General features: G+C 43.8%; 1 protein-coding gene across 1 annotated transcript in view; it reads left to right on the forward strand.

Annotated features, from left to right (window-relative positions):
- Window positions 1-8417: 8417 nt before the first annotated feature.
- The window catches only part of syt9b (synaptotagmin IXb), a 42033-nt gene continuing 26594 nt past the window's right edge, over window positions 8418-23856 (forward strand). Inside the window, exons 1-2 of the mRNA XM_068723585.1 lie at window positions 8418-9034; window positions 22992-23167. Of these exons, the coding sequence (XP_068579686.1) occupies window positions 8887-9034; window positions 22992-23167 (324 nt within the window). The 5' untranslated portion in view covers window positions 8418-8886. The remainder of the gene's footprint in view (window positions 9035-22991; window positions 23168-23856) is intronic.

The following is a 23856-nucleotide window of genomic DNA, read 5'->3' on the forward strand; positions in this document are numbered from 1 at the left end:
TGCATGTATTAAGCGGGACCTGACACGTTGTCCCCGTCACGTTGTCCCCGTCACGTTGTCCTCGTCACGTTGTCCTCGTCACGTTGTCCCCGTCACGTTGTCCCCGACACGTTGTCCCCGACACGTTGTCCCCGTCATGTTGTCCCCGACACGTTGTCCCCAATACGTTGTCCCCGACACGTCGCCTAACTGGTGGACATAGCGGAACATTTAAAGGTACTCGATGGAGTTTTTGACCACTAGTAGCGCTATAAAGCAATGTTTTGGTGACTAGTAGTTCTTTTGATTACCAATGTTGAATGCACTTGTAAATTGTAATGCAATTGTAAGTCGCTTTGGATAAAAGCGTCTGCTAAATGACTGTAATGTAAAAATGTAATGTAATGTTTTAAGTGCTTGTATGGTGTATACATGCACACGTATGTGACCAGCTGCACGTTGTTTCTGTAGCAATCCAAAGGCAGGGAGGAAGAAGAAGAAGACCACTAGCTAGTAAACAAGGATTTAAGAAATGCATTAAACACATTTGTCAAGCCTCAAGGATACCCACAATGCATTGTGGTGAGTAACACTGAAGGTACACATAACTTTTGCTTGCCTACAGGAAACCACCTTTAACAGCCTAAGTGCCAGATATTTCCCTCAGGTGTCATGATCGTGTCCATGATTTTGCTCGTGGTGTCCCGTTGTTGCACATTACGTGCCCTAAATCAGTGGGTGGTAATGCTTGTAAACCACAAGGAGACAGTAAATGGGAGAGGAACGGAGCGATTAAACAAACAGAGCTGGTGTGAGCCACCCCATGGCCCTGCTGTCCGTCTTCTGCTGAAGGTGCACAACTCAGGAGTTACAAGCCAACAGTTTCTTTTAAAATCAAACATTTTGGCACTTACAGTTTAGCTTTGTTCTAAAAATGACTCCAGTCCCAAAGCTTTATAGCTGCTATGAAGATCAAACCGTTGAAAGCTTTATTCGGCTCTATTTCTGTGTGCCTGTTTTCATGCTTCTATCCAGGTGCACAACAACACAACTGGTGCTGTAAGTTATTTAGGTCCTTAAGTTGTTACAGTCGACAAGCAGACACTCCTAGAGATTAGACAACAGCAACTAGCGCCTCTCTCTCCGTCTCTCATAGGTTCATACGAGTTCCTCTGAGAAGCTGCCCTGACGAGTCACGTTTAACAGGCGACGACACAGTCTGCCTGTCGGACACGGGCCTCTGTCTCTTTATTAATGCAGCCTTTCAACATTTCTATAGCAATGCGGATGCTGTTGTGAGGAATTGCAAATATTCCGCAGTCTCTCTGTGTCTCATCAAAGTGATATAGCTCTCCAGTTGACTGCTATAAGTTATGTAATGGCCTTCATTCCTCCATCAAATATTTAAAGTGGCAATCTGGGAGGTTTTCATTGAAACATATGCCTGATGAGTCGCTATCTATCGCAGAGGGAGGTAACACAATGGTGATTGAGCCTATGGCCCACTGAAACAAGAATTGCAATGTTTTTATATTTGCAGAATTTGGAACTGAACTACTTTGTCATCTGTTGTGACATTCCCAGAAATGCTTTGAAAGGGGCCGTTCACATGGCTGTTTTTGCGCTCAGGCGTTCCCAAACAGCCATTTTTAAGGTCCCAATGGCTGCTGCCCCCGGATCTGAATACTTTGGAACGCTGCACCCATTGTCACGTGACGAGGAACAACCAATCTTTCTTCGGTAAATATCGGTCTGAGGAGGAGGAGTTAATCATTGTGGTGCAGGACTCTCTGTCCCATGGGGATTCTTTATTTGCATAAAGGAAACCCATCTGTCTCTGTTTAAACTTTTCTTTAGTTTAGTCAGTGAGGCTAACTGCTAAATTAATAACTTCATTATCATTTTCATCGTTACACGCACATTTTGGTTGCTTAACGGCGACAGTAGTACAACCCCCCCAAGCATCTTGGATAAAAGGAGGAAAGCGGCACGGCTGACGGATGCGTTTTTAGATGCAACATGTAAACGGCCCCTTGCAGTTTTTGTCCGTTGTATACATGTAAAAAATGGAACTATGTACACAATCCTGAAAACGTGAAGCTCATGTATCAACAAAAAGACTGCAGGCTGCTAAACACTGAGCACAATTCCACTCTATTAAAAAAATTCAAAATCAACCATAAGTGAAATGTTAAGGATTTCCACTTCGAACCACAATGAGAACAAATGGTATTTATAGGCAAGGCAAGTTTATTTGTATAGCACATTTCAACAACAAGGCAATTCTGTGAAGTGCTTCACATAAACCATTAAAAGCATCAAAACACAAGGCAAAAGAAAAGGAGATTTAAAAACAATTAAGAACATTGATTGAAACATTACAAACAGTCATTAAAACACTAAAAAGCAGTGAAGAAATAAAATACAGTAGTAAAATGCAGAAATTGATTAATGTCCTTGAATGTGGTTCAATTAAAGGCAGCAGCAAACAGGAAAGTCTTCAGTCTGGATCTAAAGGAGCTGAGGGTCTCAGCAGACCTGCAGCTTTCTGGGACTTTGTTCCAGATATGTGGAGCAGAAGAACTGAACGCTGCTTCTCCGTGTTTAGTTCTGACTCTGGAACAGAAAGTAGACCGGTCCCAGACCACCTGAGGGGTCGGGATGGTTCATAAGGTAGCAGCAGATCCCTAAACCATTCAGTGCTTTATAAACCAACAGCAGGGTTTTAAAGTCAACTCTTTGTTGGACAGGAAGCCAGCGCAAAGACCTCAGAACTGGACTGATGTGATCCACTTTCTTGGTCTTAGTGAGGACTGTTATAAGAGTTCAACTCTATTTACTGTACTCGTTTATTCCTTGCCTTCTCAGTCGTAGCTATTGCTGCTCCTAATGCTGACTGCCCAGTACTGTTCTGTTTGTTCCAACTAAACAAGTGTTGCTGCTCCTCTCAAGAATTCTCAAAGCAACACCCACTAACACCCACTGACACCCGCTGACACCCGCTAACACCCGCTATCACCCACTGACACCCACTGACACCCGCTAACACCCGCTAACATCCCCTAACACCCGCTAACACCCGCTAACATCCGCTAACACCCGCTGACACCCGCTGACACCCACTGACACCCGCTGACACCCGCTAACACCCGCTAACATCCCCTAACACCCGCTAACACCCGCTAACATCCGCTAACACCCGCTGACACCCGCTGACACCCACTGACACCCGCTGACACCCGCTAACACCCGCTAACATCCCCTAACACCCGCTAACACCCGCTAACATCCACTAACACCCACTGACACCCGCTAACACCCGCTAACATCCCCTAACACCCGCTAACACCCGCTAACATCCGCTAACACCCGCTAACACCCGCTAACACCCACTAACACAGTTGTGAAAGGTTACAATCAGTAATAATTGCTGGGTAATAACGACTGCAGTCGTCAGTGTTATTAATTAATTGACACCCAGCTGGACACGCTAATTCCTGCACCTTTTTCAAATATTTTCTTATGTCATTGCAACCAAAAATTCCGTACAAGCAGCGCTTGAATGAAGGCGCTGAGTTTGCAGAGTCACCACATAAGTACCAGATATGAAAGTAACCTTTAGGATTATTGATCCTGTGTTCCAGCGCGTTCGTGGCTACGGTGGAGGAATGTGATAGAATCTAAATTGTAAGTCGCTTTGGATAAAAGCGTCTGCTAAAGGACTGTAATATAATGTAATGTAATGTAATGTAATGTAATTTAGTGTAATGTAATATAATGTAATGTAATGTAATATAATGTAATATAATGTAATGTAATGGGAAAGGAGTCTGTTTTAAAAAATGAAACTTATATCTGCTGATTTCGTTCGAAAATGTGTACGTGTGTGTGTGTGTGTGTGTGTGTGTGTGTGTGTGTGTGTGTTGTGTGTGTGTGTTCACGGTCCTTGTGTTAACGTCCCATGGTGCAATCGTTATTCTGATGTAATAGTATATATAATATCAAAACGACTCATATTCTGAACAGAAGGGCAGCACCGTGACCCTATGACAAAACCAAACATTCCATTTCACTTCATGCCGGAAAATATGTGTTGATGTTTGGTCTGGCGCTGGTAAAAGCTCCAGACTGATTGATGGTCTAGAAAAGGTCCAGTGCTACGCTCAGACTACTCCATCTCCATTGTAAAAGCCAAATGAACTTTTTCCCCTCACATCGCTCTCCCTCCGATCTCACATCCTGCTGTCAAATGCCAAGGCCTTCAAACAGCCGCCCGTTTGTTCACAGAGCACCTCGACTCCTGCCCTCCCCTAAACACTACTTCACTGTTCATCTCTTCAGCTCTTTCTCCTCTCTCCTCTCCCCGCCGTCTTCCTTCTCTTCCTGTTTTGACCTGCATCTAAATGATCCTTGACGGACAGACACAATGAAGACAATCACCAAATAAATAAGCAAATGCAAGAAAGAAATCACAAGAGAACTCAATTTTCTCATGAAGGATCTGACCGCAGGGTGTTTGAGACTACAGTGCTGCCTTGTTCAATTCAATTAATATGCAGATTGGACCGAGTTGGGCTCACAGATGTGTTGAATTGATTTTCTTTATGGGAGGTGATATGACCAAACGCAGATAGAGCTGGAGGACAGCTGACACTGTTTACTCTGTCTTTGTCGAGGTATAATACCTATGATCATATCTGAGCAGCGGTCTTTACGTCTCCTTCAACAGGTCACTGGTTGGACATCTAGTCCATTCTCTGCTTCAGGTTATTATGGAAGTGGCGTGGTACCCGCACACAATGACCATCCAATTCTACGGAGCAGTTTCACCTTTTTTTTAAAAATGATTCCAGACGCAGCAGGGACTCGTGTTTCGAGAGACAAAGCTCCAATAAGCCCACTGGTCATTACTGGCCCAGCACCAAGCAGCACACAGACACAGTTATCAGGAGGTGGTGGAGACCAAAACAGAGCTATAGGAGAGTGAATATCAGATATATTATATATTATATATATATATTCTGTTTGAGTGTCCTTTTCAATTATTTGAGCCCAAATAACTGATTATATCCACCCCAGGCAGACGACCCATTTACAGATCAGTTTTAAGATTTTGGGCTATTTTCTAGTACTTTGTCTATTTGCGTCTGTAGATTTCTTTTAAATTCTTCCAAAGTTATCATTAAATAATGCATCATATATATACATATGTATATATATTCATATATGCTTTATATCTTCATTTATAGATCATTTTATTCCTAAAACCATGGACACACATTTTGTATGGCTGTATGAAGTATCAAGTGATTAAAAGAGATATTAAAAATGTCCTCTGTAGAACCTTTATAACATTGTATTTGTATTTGAAATGTATTTGCAGATTTGCACGTATATAAAAGAGAGTTTGAAGTTTGAACAAACATGGCTTGTAAGGATCCCTCCCCTACTGTCTCAATGTAAGCAACTTTCATAGTGATGTCTGTTAGATGAACGGCTTCCTCTTTTCACTGACGCGTCTCCCATGAAGGAACTCTCTCAGCAGGAATCTCAATCACAGCAAACCCAATCGCTCATGCCTTCTATTTATTTGAGCAACGGGATGACATCATTTCATCAGCTGTGCTCAGAAACCCTTCCTCTACTCATTGACGGTCTTAATGGGCTCTTGGGGACAGTCGTCTGTCACACTGCTGGGCACTTGAATTGTGCACCTGCAACTACCACAAAGGTGGGTACAGTACAGGGAGAGACCAGCCCAAGTTAGCCAAATCTGGGTTTTGTGGCTCCCGCAACTGACACAGGTAAACCCAGGAGTTTATGTTAAAAGATGAGTTCAGTAATAAGAGAATCTCAGTGGCGGTTGACGTTCCAATGAAGCGCTGCACGGATGACGTATTTTTGTAGGCCAACCTGGAAGTGAGCATTTCACTTGGACAGTGAACAACAAGCCAAATGGATTGTTTCCAACTATAACGAGTGTTTAGTTGGAACAAACCACTTCTCATACAGCAGAGGGATGATCTGCCGTTTGAGAGAACGCAAGTTTAAGACACTTCCAAATTAGTATCACTGTTCAGAACCACAGCCTGCCGCCTGGTGTTAGGACTCACTCCTGACTGGAGGCTTGTTGTTCAAAGCACAGCCTACAATGTGAGCACTGAGAGCCAGGAGTCTCCAGGTAATAGGGAAGTCAGTGCTATTGAAAAAAATACACCCTACGAAAACCCAGCGGATATATTAAAATGATTCCATTTATTTATTTTTTTTAGCCACAGGATGGTGAAAATTACAGCGATTAGCCGTTTAACCTCAGTCAGGAGTTTCCATGAGGAACGCTGCTCTCGGAGAAGCGTTTAAGAACAGAGCGACCGGTGTGGAGGCTGAACAGATGCCCTCTGTTCCTCCGAGGCAGCTGGGCTGGCTCTGAGCCTGGCCCAAATAATGCAAAATGAAACGCACCCCGGGGTGACGCTCACACACCCACGCACCCACACACCCACACACACACACACACACACACACACACACAGACACACACACAGACGCTACGATTTGCACACTCAAATGCACGGACCGTCAGTCACACACATTTGGAAATGAACAAATAAACATGCACATGTGTGCAGAGATGCAAACAAACACGAGGGCAGAGTCGCGCCCACACACTCCCACTCACACACACACACACACACACACACACACACACACACACACACACACACACACACACACACATCAAACTGACGAACAGAATGTGGTTTTACCAACGGTCCTGCATCATCATGCACAACAATTGTTTTTTGATAATGAAATGCTATTTTACACCTGCTGACCACTGAAGCTGACAGGATTACATCATCTGGCTCACAGACAGACAGCATCTTGAGCGATCGCTGCAGTGCAGGAGCAGTTGTATTGCACATTATGTGTGAATGCTTGTCTGTATTGAAAAGCTCCCCACCTCGAACAGTCAAAGGTTGAGTGGCGTCACATGGGAGCGCTTGCAAAAGCAGCTGCACCCTCATCGACCTCTGATCTTTAGAAATACGATGTTTTCTTTGAAACAGTGAAAGTATTTTTGGGATGTGAAGAACCCTCCAAAATACTTTTCCCCATAGACTTCTATTGAGAAAGAGATGTCTTCAACTCGGAGCGGATCATTTTGATCAGAATGCTGCTTGATGCTCCCCTCTAACCACTTCTCCTTATACAACAATGGGTTTGACCACTAGCAAAAGAAAGCCTTAGAAGCCCGGTGCTCTTCTTGGGGGCTTGTGCTGGCAACCTCAACAACCTCCACCTACAGGAGGCAGGGCAGCCTGTGTGTTGGCCTGAGAGTCAAAGTCCAAGAATTCAATAAAATACTGCAAAGTGTGAGTCTGAGATGAGCGGTACATCAGTGAAATCAGCTGCAGGGTCAGCCAGACCCCCGGAGAAGCGCTCTGTGTACTTTGTCTGATCTGACAGCGGCGTTTGACCTCCACTCTCTCGGTATTACATCAATTACGTCAGCCAGAAAAATGTCCCGACAGCCGCGGTGAGGTAAGACGCGCATAATAAATCGCTTCAATCATTTGAAGCCAGAGTCGTCTGCACAGAGAAGTCGTCTGCAGATCAAATCTGTGTTTTCTACATAAACAATTCATCAAATGACAGTGTGAAAACAATGTGAGCTTAGCCAAAGGTCAATTCTGTGGGTCCTTTTCATATAACAAAGTAATTTGATAATATTTTTGATATCCAAATATTCATCAGTGAGTCAGGTGGTGAAATTGCACCGTACTCTCTTCCCATTGGTTCTGATTCCAGTTACTTGACATCAGTTTGATAATCAGCTGATTATTAAACTGATATACACCGATATTTTCATGTGCTAGGAGCTATTTGTTGATACACTGACAGACGTCACCGAATACTTCACAAACACACGGAAAGAAACAAGAGAGAGACTGAAACGGGGAGGCCTTTAATGTGACATTTATCCATCGCTCTCGCCCCTCCATTACCTCCAGTAAAGGTCAGTGTGGTGCATGTGGGGGTCCCCTCTCTCTCCCTTTACCCCGTTGAAACACCTGCTGCCCAGGAGCACACTGGGGATATTACCTTCATTACGTATGCGCTTACCTGGTGAGAGGAACAACATCTTTGACTTTTGCTCATTAGACAATGGAGGAAAAGGAAAGGAACGCTGAGGGATTTCATGACATTTGGAAAGTGTTCAGGTGGAGGCGAGGCGCACACACTGATGTCTATACTGGCTTTGACTTCTCTGTGAGGTGGGACAGCTGCTGCTTCATGGAAGGGGAAGGTGGTGGAGGTGGTGGAGGATGGAGGGCGGGGGGAGGGGAGGGGGGGGGGTGATGGAGGCAGAACTTCCTGTCTGTCTCTCTGCATCCCAGCGCTTTGAGAAAGAACAGAGCGCCTTCATTCAAGGACCTCGACTCTCGCTGCTGAAGCCTGGAGGCTCAGTCGGGATTCAGCAGCAGCGGCGCTGACAGGAGATAGAGGAGGGGAAAAGTGAGGCGGAAAGACGGGAGGGAATAAAGAAACACAAGAGGAGGAGTTGCGCCCTGGATCGGAGCCGTTATTTCATTCCTCAACAACAACGTGCGATGGAGGATTTGTTTTACGCATGAGAACTTCTCTCCTCTCAACTAAGACCTCCAGCTTTTATTCACAATTCACCTGAACATCAGCACATTTCGCGGATGCGTCGAGGGCACCGGACCTACCCAGAGGTGTAGCCGCGGTGCTTCTGGTGCGTCTTTTTGCGCTGGTGGAGACTGTGAGCGAGTGCGAGTGCGCGCGCGTGTGTGTGTGTGTGTTTGAGAGAGAAGTGGTGGTGGTGGTGGTGGTGGAGGATCAGCCGGAGTGGCCGAACAGCCTGAAGGATGCTGGAGGGCAATGCCTGCAGAAAGAGAGGATGAGATTTGTCGAAAGGCGCTGGAGCTGCTCTCCGACCTGTGCTCCAAGGGGGAGGTGCAGGACGACCACTGCCTGGATTTCATCTACTACTTCAGGGACCTGGCCAGACCGCGCTACACGGACTCAGGTCGGGCTCCTCAATCTTCTCTCTGACAGTTGAAAGTAGATCCGGAATTGTATTATAGGAACCCGCGGCTGTCCTCCAAAAAATGAAGAAGCATCTAAAATATGCAGTTTAATGGTCAAATCAGGAGCTCCGCGGGGGCTGATAAAACAATAGTTTTTTTTATATTTTTAGAGGAGCATTCAGCACACTTTTATCTTAAACAGCACAACTTTTCAAACTGGGTTTAAAGAGAGACATAAGGATGTATAATAATGATCCACACCGTGTTATATTCCCAGTTCACGGAATGCGAGAAGAGTGCGATCTGAACTTGTTGCTTGCATCCAGCACCGAGCAGCATAATCTAACAAAGCATCTCAGAACCATAAATGTGTGTGTGTGTGTGTGTGTGTGTGTGTGTGTGTGTGTGTGTGTGTGTGTGTGTGTGTGTGTGTGTGTGTGTTGTGTCCATCCACCCTCCTCCTCGCGCAGACCCCACCGTGCAGTGTTGGTCTGGTTTCTCTTTTACTGTGGCGGTGAGAAGGGGGGGGGGGAAATAGAAGCCCCACCCGAATATTCCCCCACAGCTGCCGGCACTTTGCAGAAACAACGAAGACCAGTGGTGTAACGATGCAGTTATTTTACACTCCCAGTACGGAGTATGGAATACACTTGGCTTTGAATGTCTTTAATAATTGGCATTAGAAGCAATGATCTGATCAGACAAAACATCCTGGCACAATTTGAAACTTTAATAAGGCTGAACGTTAAATAATTACACTCACGCTGCACATCTGACCACAACAGTGTAGGAATATTACAAGAACACAACACACAAATACCAGACATTTGAGTTATTATCTTTAGAGGATTTTACAAAACCAGCTCTGCTGTGATGACATGTTTAGCAGAGTGTATGTGTGCATGTGGAAGTGGTTTGGGCGTGTACATGCATATCAGAGCGCGCGGGCTGTTTGATCATCTTTCCTATGCGTGCATATGGTCTACAGCGCACACACGGTGCAGAAGGCGCCTTTGTTAATTCGTCTTTGTGTGTACGTGTTCTGTGTGCGAGCGAGTGTTTGCATGTATGTTTTTTTTCTTCTTCTTCTTTTCTTAATAGCAGCTGTGGCTGGGCCGCTGATATTTAAACATGTTACAATCCATCATTAAACATGTATGATGAAGAGGAAGTTCAAGCTACCAGAGTGGTTCCCCTGAGGAGCCGTGACCCACTTCCTCTTGTATTAGACTGCTCTAAATGCACGCACACACGCACGCACGCACACGCACGCACACAGTTTGATCCACAACAAACAACTACCCCTCTTAGTGGAGAGGGGGGAGACTGGAGCTATACTGCTCTCTGATGCTGGAAGTTTTGGGAGCTTTTTTGCAACAGTTTCAAAAAAGGCACCCGTCCAAACAAGTGGTTTCACGCTCACAGATAGAGCCACAGGAATCTAATTCTTCTTCTTGCGCCAACGGACATAGAATGAGTCCACATGAGACCACAATGTGCACGTTTTGATCCTCCGTACAAAATACTTCTTGGTCTTTTGAAGGTGCTCAATATGAAATTCAGAGCATATTTATTGCCCTCGACGTGGCGACGGCTAGGAGCGTACGGTGCTAACGTAGCATTAACAGTACAGTCCGGGCAACAGTGCAAACGAAGCTAATGGCGCTTACCGGAAGTGCCTTTAAAACTTGATACAGACCAGATTTCACACCTTCCACTTCCGGTGGAAGGTGTAGATTGAACAAATAGTACCGTGGCTCTGATCTGTACCCTAAACTATCAGCATCTGCTGTAAAACATTCTGGTTCCCTGTATGTACTTTTGAGTGTCTGGCTGCTGGATTGGTGGCGCAATTGCAAGTCCTTTTCGTTTGACCTCATTTAGTCCAACCCTTCCTACCTTTGAGGCTCACAGACTAAGAGGATACTTTCAGTTTTTTAAATACTGCATGTATGCATTAAATATGTAAGTTTTCATATATGCTAAACATCTCTCAGTTTATGCTACTGTAATGCAAAGATACTGTAATGTCAGGCATAAGCTTCTCCATTTGGACCAATGTTTCTCCAGGTGTCTTATAGTTATGCTTCCTCAGTGCTTTCACTGTTTATGTCAGTGCTGTGTGAAAAGGAGCAACCGTTTCTGACCACGAGGTGCAGAGCTGTTGTATTTACTAATGCGACTGAAGTCTGATACCTTCTCGCATCTCAAGTCATGAGTCTCAGAGCTTTTAGTCACAGACTTTGAGATTTTGCAAGGACTCAAGCCGAGACTCACGCTATCGAACATATTTCATTTGACGGGAACGTCAAGGCGAGAAAAACACAGAGTTGAGACGGCTCTGACTGTATTTTTTTGACCACCATACACCAAACGAGCGCGCCACAACTCTCAAACTCTCATGGTTTTATTCTGACGAGTGATGTCACGAGATAATTCAGTACGAAGTCGATGCCAAAATCCTGAAAATGGGACCATACTGATTTTTCTACAGTACCACAGGTGACCTAAGGACCGGGGATCCCTAATGCTATACTGTAACAACCAATAGAGCCAGTAAACATTAGCTGTTAGCAGCCTGTGGGGAGCACTGTCCTGCTTGGCTATATAACAGAGGTTGTAGGAAGGTACATCGTGATGTATTCAAGCTCTAGTCAGTCACAATTAGTATCGAGAGAAAGTAAATCAGGGCTGAAGAATTGGGCAGTAAATTGCCTCGAGCAGTTGTCCGAAAGGGCAAGTGAAAAAATGAATGTGATCTTTTTTAGGTATATGCTGATAGTTATCATCATCATGTGTTGTAATCTGCTGGCTTGTCTTAGTTAGATTACATCTGATCATGTCAGGGCCTTCATACACATTACAGTTGTATTCAGTATATTGATATGCAAAAGAAGAAAGTCATCTGAAGCCAAACATTTCCACAGAACAGAGGTTCTGTCTATAGAAAAGAGTTGACAGTGGATTGGAGTGGAACTCCTAAAAGGAGGAAGATTTGACTAACTTTAACTTTTTATTTGCCAGTATTGGATAACACTAGTCTTTTATAAGCCCCACCTGAGTTCTTTGTAACTTCTAGTGAATCACTCGATGCCATTTGCACCCTTAAAACTTAACGAGCAAGTGAAGACTTTATAAACAGGAAGTAAAGTAAACTTAACTACTGATCGGTTGTAAACTTATGCATGTTTTTTTTTTTAAATTCCCGCCCACCGCCATGAAGGAAATGCATCTGGCGAGAGCCAGCAAGACCCACCGGTCAGAAGCGCGACATTATGAAACTCCGGCGGGACTAGTGAGATGATGACGGTGTCGGAGCAGACGCCCTGCTTATGCATATGTCACATGCTGCCTGCCTGTTACGCAGCAGAAGAGACGACGTCCCACGGAAAGATGAAATACAGAAGATACTCTCATTTCCTGGTCTCCATGATGAGGGACTGATTAAATGTTTGGGGAAATAGGTTAGGTTTCATTACACCCTTGATTGCATTTTTGAGGAATGGTTGCCAGGCAACGTAACATTATTGGATATTTGGGTTAGAAATCTTTGAGCCCCTGGTGATGTTCTTGAATGAGCTCAATAAAGTTAATGGCTCACGTCTTCCCCTCTCTTCTCTTAATCTGAGATCCCCCCCCCCCACACACACCTCTCGTTTGAATCCCCTGCATACCGCTACTTTCCTTCTGGTGTTATCCATGCACAGGTATCCCATTTGTTCCCCACGTGGCAATTTGAGCGTCGTTTCCAGGACATCATCCCCACGCTTCCACTCAGAAACACACTCCCATGCCCTTTCGCCTCATCTATTGTCTCTTATTGACCCGCTGTTGACTTGGCTGTTGCAGCGTATTGAGCTGCGCTGGCGCTGCGCTCCCCGGAGGATGGCGTATCGTACATCCAGGAGTTTAATGAGATGGCTCTAGCCCAAGGCCCGGTGTGTGACTGGAGCGGGCAGTGGAACCATACACTGGTCATAATCACAGGCCTCCATTACTTAATCTACTCTGAAGGTTGCATCGTTTTTTGATATTAAAATGTATACTCTCCAGGAACTATGTTTGCCGTATCGATTGTTTAATTGATGCAAGTGGTGGTAAATATGGGACCAAGTGGCAAGGTTTTTATATGCTAACATGCTCACATTGACAAAGCTAACATGCTGTTGCTTAGCAGGTTCTGTTTACCATCATAGCTTAGCGCGTTAGCATGCTAGCATTAGCTCATTACCATTAAAACACAAGGATTAAAACACAAGGTACAGCTGATGTTAAATAGAATGTTAGGTTAATTGGTCATCAACCAAACCATTGACCAAATCCAAGATAATTGACCTGATGCTAGAACAGCTACGGGATCGCCAAAGCTATGACAAAGTTATTTAGGACGTGAATGTTTTTCAGTTCTTGAAATATTTCAATTTGGACCACAACAGTAGATTCACCAACCTGCAGTTCCCATCCCCAGAGCATTGTAAGTGGACCTTTCACCTCTCACTCTGGGAGCATCGGTCACTCATTTATAGTCCACAATGGAAATACAAAGCGTAATTGTGGAAAATAATGAGAATTTCAGAATGAATCAGCCATTCAACTGTGATGTTTACACCGTTACCGTAGTTTAATTGAAGGTTATTATCCGTGTAGGTGTGCTGGATAGTAAACAAGAATAAACTGGCATCAGTGTGAGTACCTTGTGTGTCTCTGATTAGTGTCTGCCCTGCTCAGGGACTTAACAGTGAGTGTGATGGGCCTATAATGAACCTACCTCAGAGGCACGGTGACCTCTTGGCCTATATCCACTCATCACCACTAATGCTTGCAACCACAGAGAGAACAAATATAAAAACCAAACAATAAAATGGTACATTCCCGAACTGCCTGAAGTCAGTGCTGCTCCTGGTTATTATTATGATGTATGGAGTTAATAAGAAGAAACAAAGCCGAGTACAGAGAGGTTTTGTGAGGCCGTCTGTGTTTATGCAGCCCGGTATGCCGAGGAGGTCATATCTGAAAAGCACATGAGTCGCGAAGATTCAGCGTGGAAGGCCTGATGATAGTGGATTTTTAAAGGACGATATAATAACGATAGTTGGGAGCAGGAAAAAGCTGGTGGCAGATTAATCGGCTGATATAGGGCATTGAACACGCAAACATTTCGGCAAAAGTGGCCCCCAGATGATCACATATGGCCAATAGTTGTGCTAATCGACGGCAATTTATCGGACAAACCTACAGGTGAATGGGGAGATTAGCAAATTCACTTTTTACACGTCTTGTCACACCAATTCATGCCGCATTTTTTACTTACCAAGTACTTTAGGTGTCTAACCTTAACCATACCTTATCCATAGTTTCCAGTTCTTTTGTTTTTCCAACTTTTGCCAACTTGGATTTTGGTACCCTGGATTTTTAGTGCCCTGGTTTCCAGTTGTAGTCCGAGTAGTATTGATCAAATTACATTGGAGCTGGCTTTGGTTGAATGTCTGTGTGGAGAGCAGAAGAGGTGGAACGCATTTGCCGAAATGTAATCTTAAACAATCTACGCTAACAGTCTTACATATGTTCCCATCAGCTAAACGTGTGATGTTGACTCTCGCACACTCATGGACGTGGAAAGTATAACTTCATCTCTAGAGTTTCATGAGTCCTCTTTGTTCCTGGACTGAACTTGTTCTTGAAGTGAACGAAGCCACCACCTGGATCACTTTATGGGCTTCCTTCCTGAAGTGACCCAGCATTGGGTTCCGTCCTCGTCACGGTTTTTGCTAATCCGCTCGTCCTTTGTTGGTGCAAAATGTCCTTAGACTCCTCCATTCACTGGAGATCAAGCCAACCATCTTATGGCCTTCAGCCCCTCAGGTGAAGCTGTGGCACCATTTTCATTTCAGGCCTGAACCCAATTTTTCCTCTGGTCCTCTGGATTTTGGCCATTTTGCACAACTCTTATCGCTTCTCCGTCAAAGAGGTCTTTCTGGAGTTTAATAGAGGGTCTTCCTTTAGATAAATTGGCTTTTAGGCATCACATTTTGCCGTCCTCCTTTGCTTCAGCATAGCCACACTATAGACTGGGAACACATCTGCAGAATTGCATCATGCCTGTTCCAACAGTGCTCCATTGGCAACCGGTAGTTTTAAATTGATTGGAGTGATTGCATTTAGTTCAGCTCCTTGTCACCGCTCACATCTTTTAACCCTTTGTAGGGTGCAGTGGGCCACATTTCCTTGCACAATCTTTGAACTGGTTTATTCTAATATTGTGTCTTCAGATCTTGCTATTTTGAAAGAAAAGCTCCGAAAACAAGTGGAATTATTCCACACCTTCTTCTGCAGTTTTGAAAATGGGAAATTAAAGGTAAATCTAAGATGGACATGCAGCATTGTAGAAATCATGTGAGGCTCTGTGTGTGTTTCACATGCTCTTCATGTTGGATTGGAATTCACCAAACACACCTTGAACAGCAAGAGCTGGGAATGTGTCCCATGGGGAAAAGCGCTTTCCGCCCCTAATGATAATGGATTCACAGTACAAAATGAAAGAGGCTGAGTTGGGAGGGACAGAAAAAAAAGCCGTGCTCAATTATCTGTCGGGCAGTTTTGATGTGTACTGTAACCATAGCTGTACAGATCTCAGCCTTTGCTTTGATATTGGAGATGAATTCAACATATGGATGTATATTGTTACCAGACAGAAGCTACTCTATGGTTCAGCTGCAGCAGAATGTGTATGATGTGTCGGTGCCTGTTGATTTGACTGTGTGAGAAGAGGGTGAAGAGGGTGCTGAGGGTTAAACACTTTGAATACAGATCGCACAGATGGATACACGCACACTCAAAAGGTTAATGAATAAATCCTCATTCCTGCCTGGAAACTCTCCTAGTCCCCCGACAGGAGACAAATGTGAAGGTGCGTCTGCATGTGTTAGTGTCAGTGCATGTCACACTAACCAACGTGATCCGATGGGAAGGCGTATAAATAGAACGGCGCTTTTGAGGACATTTTACGCGGCGTGTCGCACATTTTAAGCGCTTTTTTTCCGCAGACGGGCACGGTCGCCGCTTTGAACGTCGAGGTTAACGTTGTGAATGGAAACAAAGCTGCTTCGTTATTTCTAGTCAACAAAACTACTTGGTTAAAAACAGGTTGTGGTTCGGGTTCAAACGAGGACGTTTGTAGCTAAATAGTCAAAGGAAATAAGTCGTCGGTTTCGAGCACAACCTCTGACATGCAAAAAAACGGAAAAATGCGTAACAATAAGACGCAAAATGACTTAAGAAATTGCCGTGTTATTCATACACCATTTGGTGAGGCCATGCTGCGATGTGGCACATGCCAAATTAAACGTGCAGAACTGGTAGGAACATTTAAGTTTCATAGTTGGTGCTGGTGGTTTCTGTGCTCTGCTGCTTTCGACAGAATAGCTGGATAATCAGCCGCCCTAGAGCGTGTTGTTGGTTCTCACAACGCCTCATCAAAGGGAGATTTAGTCCAAATCAATAAAAGCAGCCATCTGTGTGTCTGTTCGCTTTGGGGTTTTAAGCTTGATTCACATCAGAGGCAGGAGAACGCCTCTGCCAAGGCTTCTATCAGGAGAAATCAATGTGCGGTGTTGGACAGTGAGAATCGGACTCTGATCCCTCCCACTGATGCCGGTGCTTCCTGCTGGTGAGACGTTCTCTCTGTTGCTTCAGAACCGGAGGTGCGTTGCTTTTATCATGTCATTTTGACGGTTAACAATTTGCAACCTCGCGTTGTCGTTACAGAATTGACGTTTTTTGCTTAGTTCTCTTCCCTTCTTCCATTCTCGCACACTTGTGGACGGCGGCACGTTTACCACTGACAAATCCTAGCGCTTTAATCAGCTGTAGCAAGTAACTTTAGCTCCATGAGCCGATAAAACACGGTCTCCAGCTTTTTAATGTTTCCAGCTGATAATATTCTTAAGGGGAGACACAGTTGAAAAGGATAAAAACAAAAAATGACTAACAGATATCACCATGAAACCTCCCCAGTTGATGTCTTACACTAAGATAATTCATCTTTGTTTTCTGAAATTTTAATTTCAGAAAATTATTCTGTTTAAAAAATGATGGCTCATATGCTAATTTTTAAATAAGCATACGAGCCATTATCTTTTTAAATGAGGTTCTTTGCATTGGATAAAGCCAGACTAAAATATAATTTAATTTCTGTCTCAGAGAGAAAAAAAATGTGATTTGTAAAATAATGAAATAAATATGATATACAGGTGAATGGGGTAAATAAAAAAGAACAAATAGATATCACCATGGAAGTTAATAGAATTCATTTTTCATATTTCAAATGTTCTAAAAAAATGTCATATGCAAATGAGACGTTAACAAATGCTAACTTTTGGTGAATTTAGGATAAATCGCAAATCGGCAAAGTAGTAAAACAAACAGCTTCATGTGTGCTGTGGATGTTCTCTTTCCACTAGTCTGAAAGAAGACGTGTGTGGAAGCAAAACAGCCCAACATTCACACATAATCCTCACTCGATGGCTAAAAGACTGCAGAAAAAGTTGGAGGTCCCAGACCGGAACATCTGAATCCTCAGTTAATAAAGAAGACATGGAAGCAGCACAACTGTCCTTGCATTGCAGTGTAGGCCAAACAATTATTAACATGATGAGGAAATGCCAGACTGTTATTTCATATAACAATCTCCTTCTTTGGCTACTTAAATGACATACTTGGACAATCAACACCCGAGATTAGCATGAGCTCTTTTGTTCGTGTTTGAAAACTGAACGTATTTACGACGTTACAAGAGAAAAGGCTTTGAGGACGAGAACTAGAGTTCTGCACAGACCTAAAACGAAGACCGGATTACTAGACATGGACTGGGCTAGTTGTGAATGGGGCCTTTTCTTTTAACCGAAACAGTAAATATATAATGCAGCAGGAAGTGCTACATTGGAAGTACAGTCGTGTTGGGTTACATTAATACTGTAGTTAGCCAGTTAGCTGGACATGGATATGTTTGCAGCTTTTTGTGAAAAAATGTCACTGTTTGATCCATTTTATTATGTTCTATTATGTTCTATTATGTTTTATTATGTTCTATTATGTTGTTGGTTTTTGAAAATCTTAAAAAAAAAAGTCTTTGAGTCACAATATTGAAATAGGTCTTCAAAGCATAATAATTACATATTTATTGAATGCATGGATGTCCATGTAGGGCAGCACACATGTGTGTAATGAATACCATTTAAAATGAAATATTGCCCATCTTATTCCACAGTTTGCTACAGATCTCTTCAAGAAGCTCATCATTTTAATGTTTTTCAGTGAAAATGAGAGTAATGATGTAGAAAATATCATTCCCATTAATGTCACGAATCATATCGCAATTGCAATATCAGTCACAACGATCACAGTTGGATATTTTTTCGAAAGCATCCAGCCCTATGTACAGTAATCGTGTCTATGATGGACGTGTATGTATTTACTGCCCTGTGGACCACGCAGACGTTGATGTAAGCTACCTCTAGTGCCTCACAAAGTATTACATGCTTTATACTTGCACCAGTTATTCCTTCATATACAAACACAACCCCAGCACAGGCAATTACACTAATCAAAACCTCTCTAACCTTTTTTAAATTATAATTGTCAACTTCCTTTCGCTTATTGATTATTGAAGCTCCTGAATCCAATTAACTGCCACCAGCTGTACAGGGTTTAGGCAGCGGGCGCCTTGATTGCATCCTGCAAAAAGGACATGAAAAGCGGGGACGCCATGCGGCTTTAGAAAAGGTTCTTACAAAGGTAATCGAATGAAGCCACGGGCCGTATTCTAAAAGCCAAACTTATCAAATAAGGAGCAACAGTGTTTTCAATATTTCAAAAGGAAAGGTGGCTTGAACGGAGATCGGTTAGCCTTGGACGGAAACAAGATATATACGAGGAGAAATGACTTATATTGGCTGTAATTTAATTTAGATGCAGAAAACCTGAATTCCGGGTGCGCAATAACTCTATTTTTTGCATCACCTATTTGGCACATCGAAGTCAGGGCACAAGCTGCACGCTCTCTAGCCGAGTCAGCTTAGAATAGGAGCCCTGCACTGTGTCGGGGGAACACTGTATATCATCTCTCCGCTGCCTTCTATTCCCACAGCTGGTGCCCGGTGCATAGAGCCGCACACACAGGAGGGCTGGCTGTGTTCCTGCCCGCCTCATTTCACAGATCTCAGCGCCTACTGTGCTCTGATAGCGGTGCTTTGCAAACATAGATTCCTTTAGTTTTTTTGCCCATTTTATTGGGATATTACAGCTGCGGGTGGTGGTCTTCTTTAAAGACATCCTTGTTATATTTGTTGTAATTCTCTTTGCATCCCGAGAGCAATCAGACAAATCAAATGCTCTGACAAAAGAGACAAATCAGGTGTTTGTTGTATCGTTTCATTCACCTACCTACCTGCATATCTACCCGTGTGCTCATTGAGTGTCACTGGAGTCTCCTATGAGCTGCTGGCTTTACAGCCGTGAGCGCTAACAATAGCCGTGCTCGTTGTTTCATAATGAAGATCTTTGGGGGAGTGGCTTTGGAGGGAGGGGCGGGCTGTCGGTGTTGCTGCCATTGACTGTAAGAAGTGGACGTAGTCATCGTGACGTCACTCGTTGGTTTGTGGATCACGGCCGCCGCCATGTTGTCGTTTTCTTGCAGCCAATGAGGGAAGTTACAATATTTGGAACACGGAGGAGTGACATAGAGACGCTGTATCTGGTAGCGGCAGCGACCTGTCAATCACAGTAAGCCCCGCCCTAAAGCATCCCCTGCTTTATGGTCTGTTTGACTCTAAATAGACCATAATGTACTAAATGAACATCATGCTGTGTTGACGAAGACTGTAAACTAGAGATTGAGACCATAAACTCATGTTTACAATGTTTACTGAGGGAATAAATCAAGAGAGAAGTAGAGTCATTTTAGACTAGACTTCTATACAACCAGAGGAGTCGCCCCCTGATGGACACTAGAGAGAATGCAAGTTTTAAGACACTTCCACATCGGCTTCACTCGGCAGAACCTTGGCGCCTTTCCCGCAAGCGACTTTTTGAGCTAGCGCTGCTAGAGTTAGCAAGACGGGTCTGGGTTGGTTGGAGAATTTTTTAACATTCGGCATACTCTTGCTGGTTTCTCAAGATTAGCTTTTCAAATCAAACAAAATGTATTTGTATCAAAAATAAAACAACACGTTATGTCATGTTAAATGCTCAGCTATATATATATATATATAGCTGAGCATTCACACCAACCAAGGTGTCAGCCATCGCTCTTAATGAGCCACTCCCCAGATCAGGGAATTGTTGTTCAAGCTCTTTTCTTGAGCTTTGATCTTTGAAGCTGAGAGGGTAAATCAACACTGAATCACAGAGCGGCAACGTTGCACCGCTGTCTGCGGGGCTGACATGTTCAGTCATGTTAGCTGCGCCCCAATCGGTGATGTCACAGCAGGTCGCTCGCTTTCGACAGCTGACGGACGCGGCGCCATGACATCACTGTGGCCCAATGTGCAACACGAATGCAAACGGCAATTAAGTGGACATAAAATAGATCCCGAGCCCGCCTGCTGTGTCCATGTTTAGCAGCAACCTGCTTTGCTGGAGAGGCCAACGGTAATTGTTGCGATGGATACCAATCAACGGTGTAATCTCCACATCACGTGCCATTTAATTACATGTTCTACGCCTGGACCTGATGAAGGTGGCATGTCTGTGGCATATCTGCTTGTATGGCATAGATTGTGAGAAGGCAGCTGCAATATTACTGCCTTACTGTGGCTTCATAAAGTATTCAGACTAGAGGGTGACACAGGAGTAGAGTTTCACTCCACTAGATTCCACAAAAACTCCAAATCCCAGAAGAATGACTTCCGTTCAATCCCCTCTGCCGTGTTGTGTATCTGATCTATTGTAATGATGATTCCTCTCCCATCTGCTCCCGTTGACATATATTTCATATCATTCACGTGATGAATAGTGAAGGTGACTCCCATCCCATTGGACATAGTCACCGCGATGAAAATCTTTTGAAAGATTGGATTCATTACATCACAGTCATTTAGCAGACGCTTTTATCCAAAGCGACTTACAATTCAGTATTTATCTACACACCGTAGGCACAGCTACGGGAGCAATTTTGGGGTTAAGTGTCTTGCTCAAGGACACAATGACAGCCGGGGATCGAACCACCGACCCTCTGATTGAAGGACGGCCCTGCTCTCCACTTAGCCTCGGTCACCCGTGGTTCGGCATATGGGCCGTTGCCATCTTGTCCCATTTTACACCAAAACTTAATGTTGACTTATTTTAACAAACAGTAATCCGGAGTTTAAATAACGTGACTAAAGTGCTTATTTAAAGCCAAACCATTATGTTTTTACTAAACATGGTTTTGTAGGAGATGCACAGTGATGCTTAATGCATCTACAAATGAGTCCAGTTGTTTGGAAAAACAGTGATAGTTCAGAGAAAATACACAGAAATAGTTGAAATATGGATGAATATTTTTCTTTTTCAATTAGTTTCTAAGTGAATCTGGGCCTTGTGTAGTTTTATAATAAAGACTGGAAAATGTTTTTTTTTCCTCACACAAGGACTGGACTCTAATTGCATCCATTAATGAGCTCATAGTCATATCTCACATTGTGCCCGAGCACTCTGCGCTGTCCCATTAAGAGATGCTCTCAGCTCTTTTAGCGGGGAAGTCAAATGATAAAGGAAAAGACCGTTGAATAGATTTGCAGTGCAATCTGAACACAACGTCGAACAGTTGTTAAAGCGGAGCATATTTGTTCATAATGTGACGCTCAGAGTATCACTGATATTGTCAGCACATCATGGAAACTGCAAGGCATTGTACCAAACAAGGACACTCAGTCCGATGGGTTAAAGAAAACTTCAGACGTTCTTTCTCGGTGTTGAGTCTGATTCAGAATGACGAGCAACAAAGAAAAAGAGAGCTGAAGAAGAAAGATATACAGAGAGCACAGCCATCTCTCTCTCTCTCTCTTTGTAACTCTTCTCTCTTCCGGATTGAGAGCGAGGTTGTCATCTTACTACAGAGCTAGCTAACTAGAAACAGGAGTGACAAAGAATAGCAACAAGCACGCAAATTGACTATGAGGAACTGGTTACGAAACAGTATCAAGTAATACTGACGCCTCTGTATAACATAAGTAGAGAGCCGTCAGTGAAAAGGTTGGCTTTTTGTTCTCTCTGGGAGCAAACACAGACTCCACGCTGTTGGAGGCCCAGACCATATTGCCGGGCCCACTGGGGGTAAGGGAGACAAGGGAGAACCAGAACCATGACTCGGCGGAGCAGACTGTCAGACCCTGCTGCAGAAAAATGAGAGGTTTTCTAAAGGGACTCTGGTGCTCGGAAAAAAACTACCGCTTCTGTCCACAGGGACTTCTGAAATCAACAATAAATGAAAGTTCCTGGCGGTTGCTTTAAGACAACATATGTTTGATGTTTTATCAAATAATAAAAGATAATGTTTTCACTGCTTCTAGCAAAGACGACGACGGCGGAACACTACCACGATGGTTGAATGAATAAGGTGAAACGAAAAAGGCTTTGGAGCACTTTTCATAACAAGTAATGAAAATAATACGTTTTAGAGTAGTAGAGTAGAAAGCAATTGATGAAGCAGACAGGGTGAGACACGTGTGGAGAATTGTTTCAGGTTTTAAGGGTTTGGATTCGATCATATACAGTGTGTATTGTGTATACGACATACTGGGTCTCATGCATAAAATTAATGAAATCACAAAAAAGTTATAGTCTTTCCTTCTCATTTAGCATTCTGGATAAACACAGTCTGTCCTCCCTGGGGAGCCAGGTTTGTCTGTGCCAGCTCTTTTCACTGGCAAAGCTGTGTTCACTGTCTCCCCCCCCCCCCCCTCTCTCTTCCATCTCTAGATGTATCGGTGAGCCTGTTGTCCCTGCTGGTGACCACCTGCGGTCTGGCTCTGTTCAGCGTCTCCCTCTTTGTCTCATGGAAGTTATGCTGGGTGCCACTGAGTGGACGCTTCCTCCCGGATGTCCTCAAGGGGGCGCACTTTCTGGGAGGGGACCAACAGCCCGTCCTCACAGAGGTAAGGAAGGTGATGTTCACGGTCAAAAGTGAAAAGCATCGATACGTCGAGCAACATTTAGTTTGTCATATGACTCATTTATATTTTCTTTGTGTAAACAGAGTGTAGATATGAAATATGGACAAAGTCTCCATCTGCATAGTCACCCACAGGTTTCTGAAGAGCAGTGGTTAAGCTCAGAGTGGGTCAAAATGGGCAAAGAAGTGGATCACCAGCGAACCAGGTGACGCAGACTGCTAGCTGCTAGCAGCTAGTGACCCGAGTTGGGCACTCACCTGTCACTCGTAGTGGCCACTCTCTTAATTAACCTGACTTTAAGCTTTATTATAATTCAAACAGATACAGAAATTCATCCCCCAAAAAGAACACAACCTTCTTTTGTACCAGGCTGTAATCATGTTTATGTCTGCTGTAGAGTCAGGCGTTTTAACACGGGGGTCTATGGAGATTGGTATTATTGTATTTTCCGTCCCAGCCGTGAGATACACACTAATTCAACGCCAGCTTCCTCCTGATCCTGCCTCCATCTAATACAAATAAATTGGTATAAGAAGGGAGCAAACGACAGCTTCTTTCTGTTGACATGTAGCCGTAGTGCAGTAGGTTCAAAGCACATACATGTAGCCATTACCACAATGTAAGCCATTACCACAGGTCTACTAGTTCAGTCCAGTGGATGGCCAGTCCTA

Source organism: Cebidichthys violaceus, unplaced genomic scaffold (genome assembly GCF_023349555.1).
Source record: "Cebidichthys violaceus isolate CVI_PGR_0920_01 unplaced genomic scaffold, fCebVio1.0.p SCAF_3, whole genome shotgun sequence".
NCBI lineage: Eukaryota > Metazoa > Chordata > Actinopteri > Perciformes > Stichaeidae > Cebidichthys > Cebidichthys violaceus.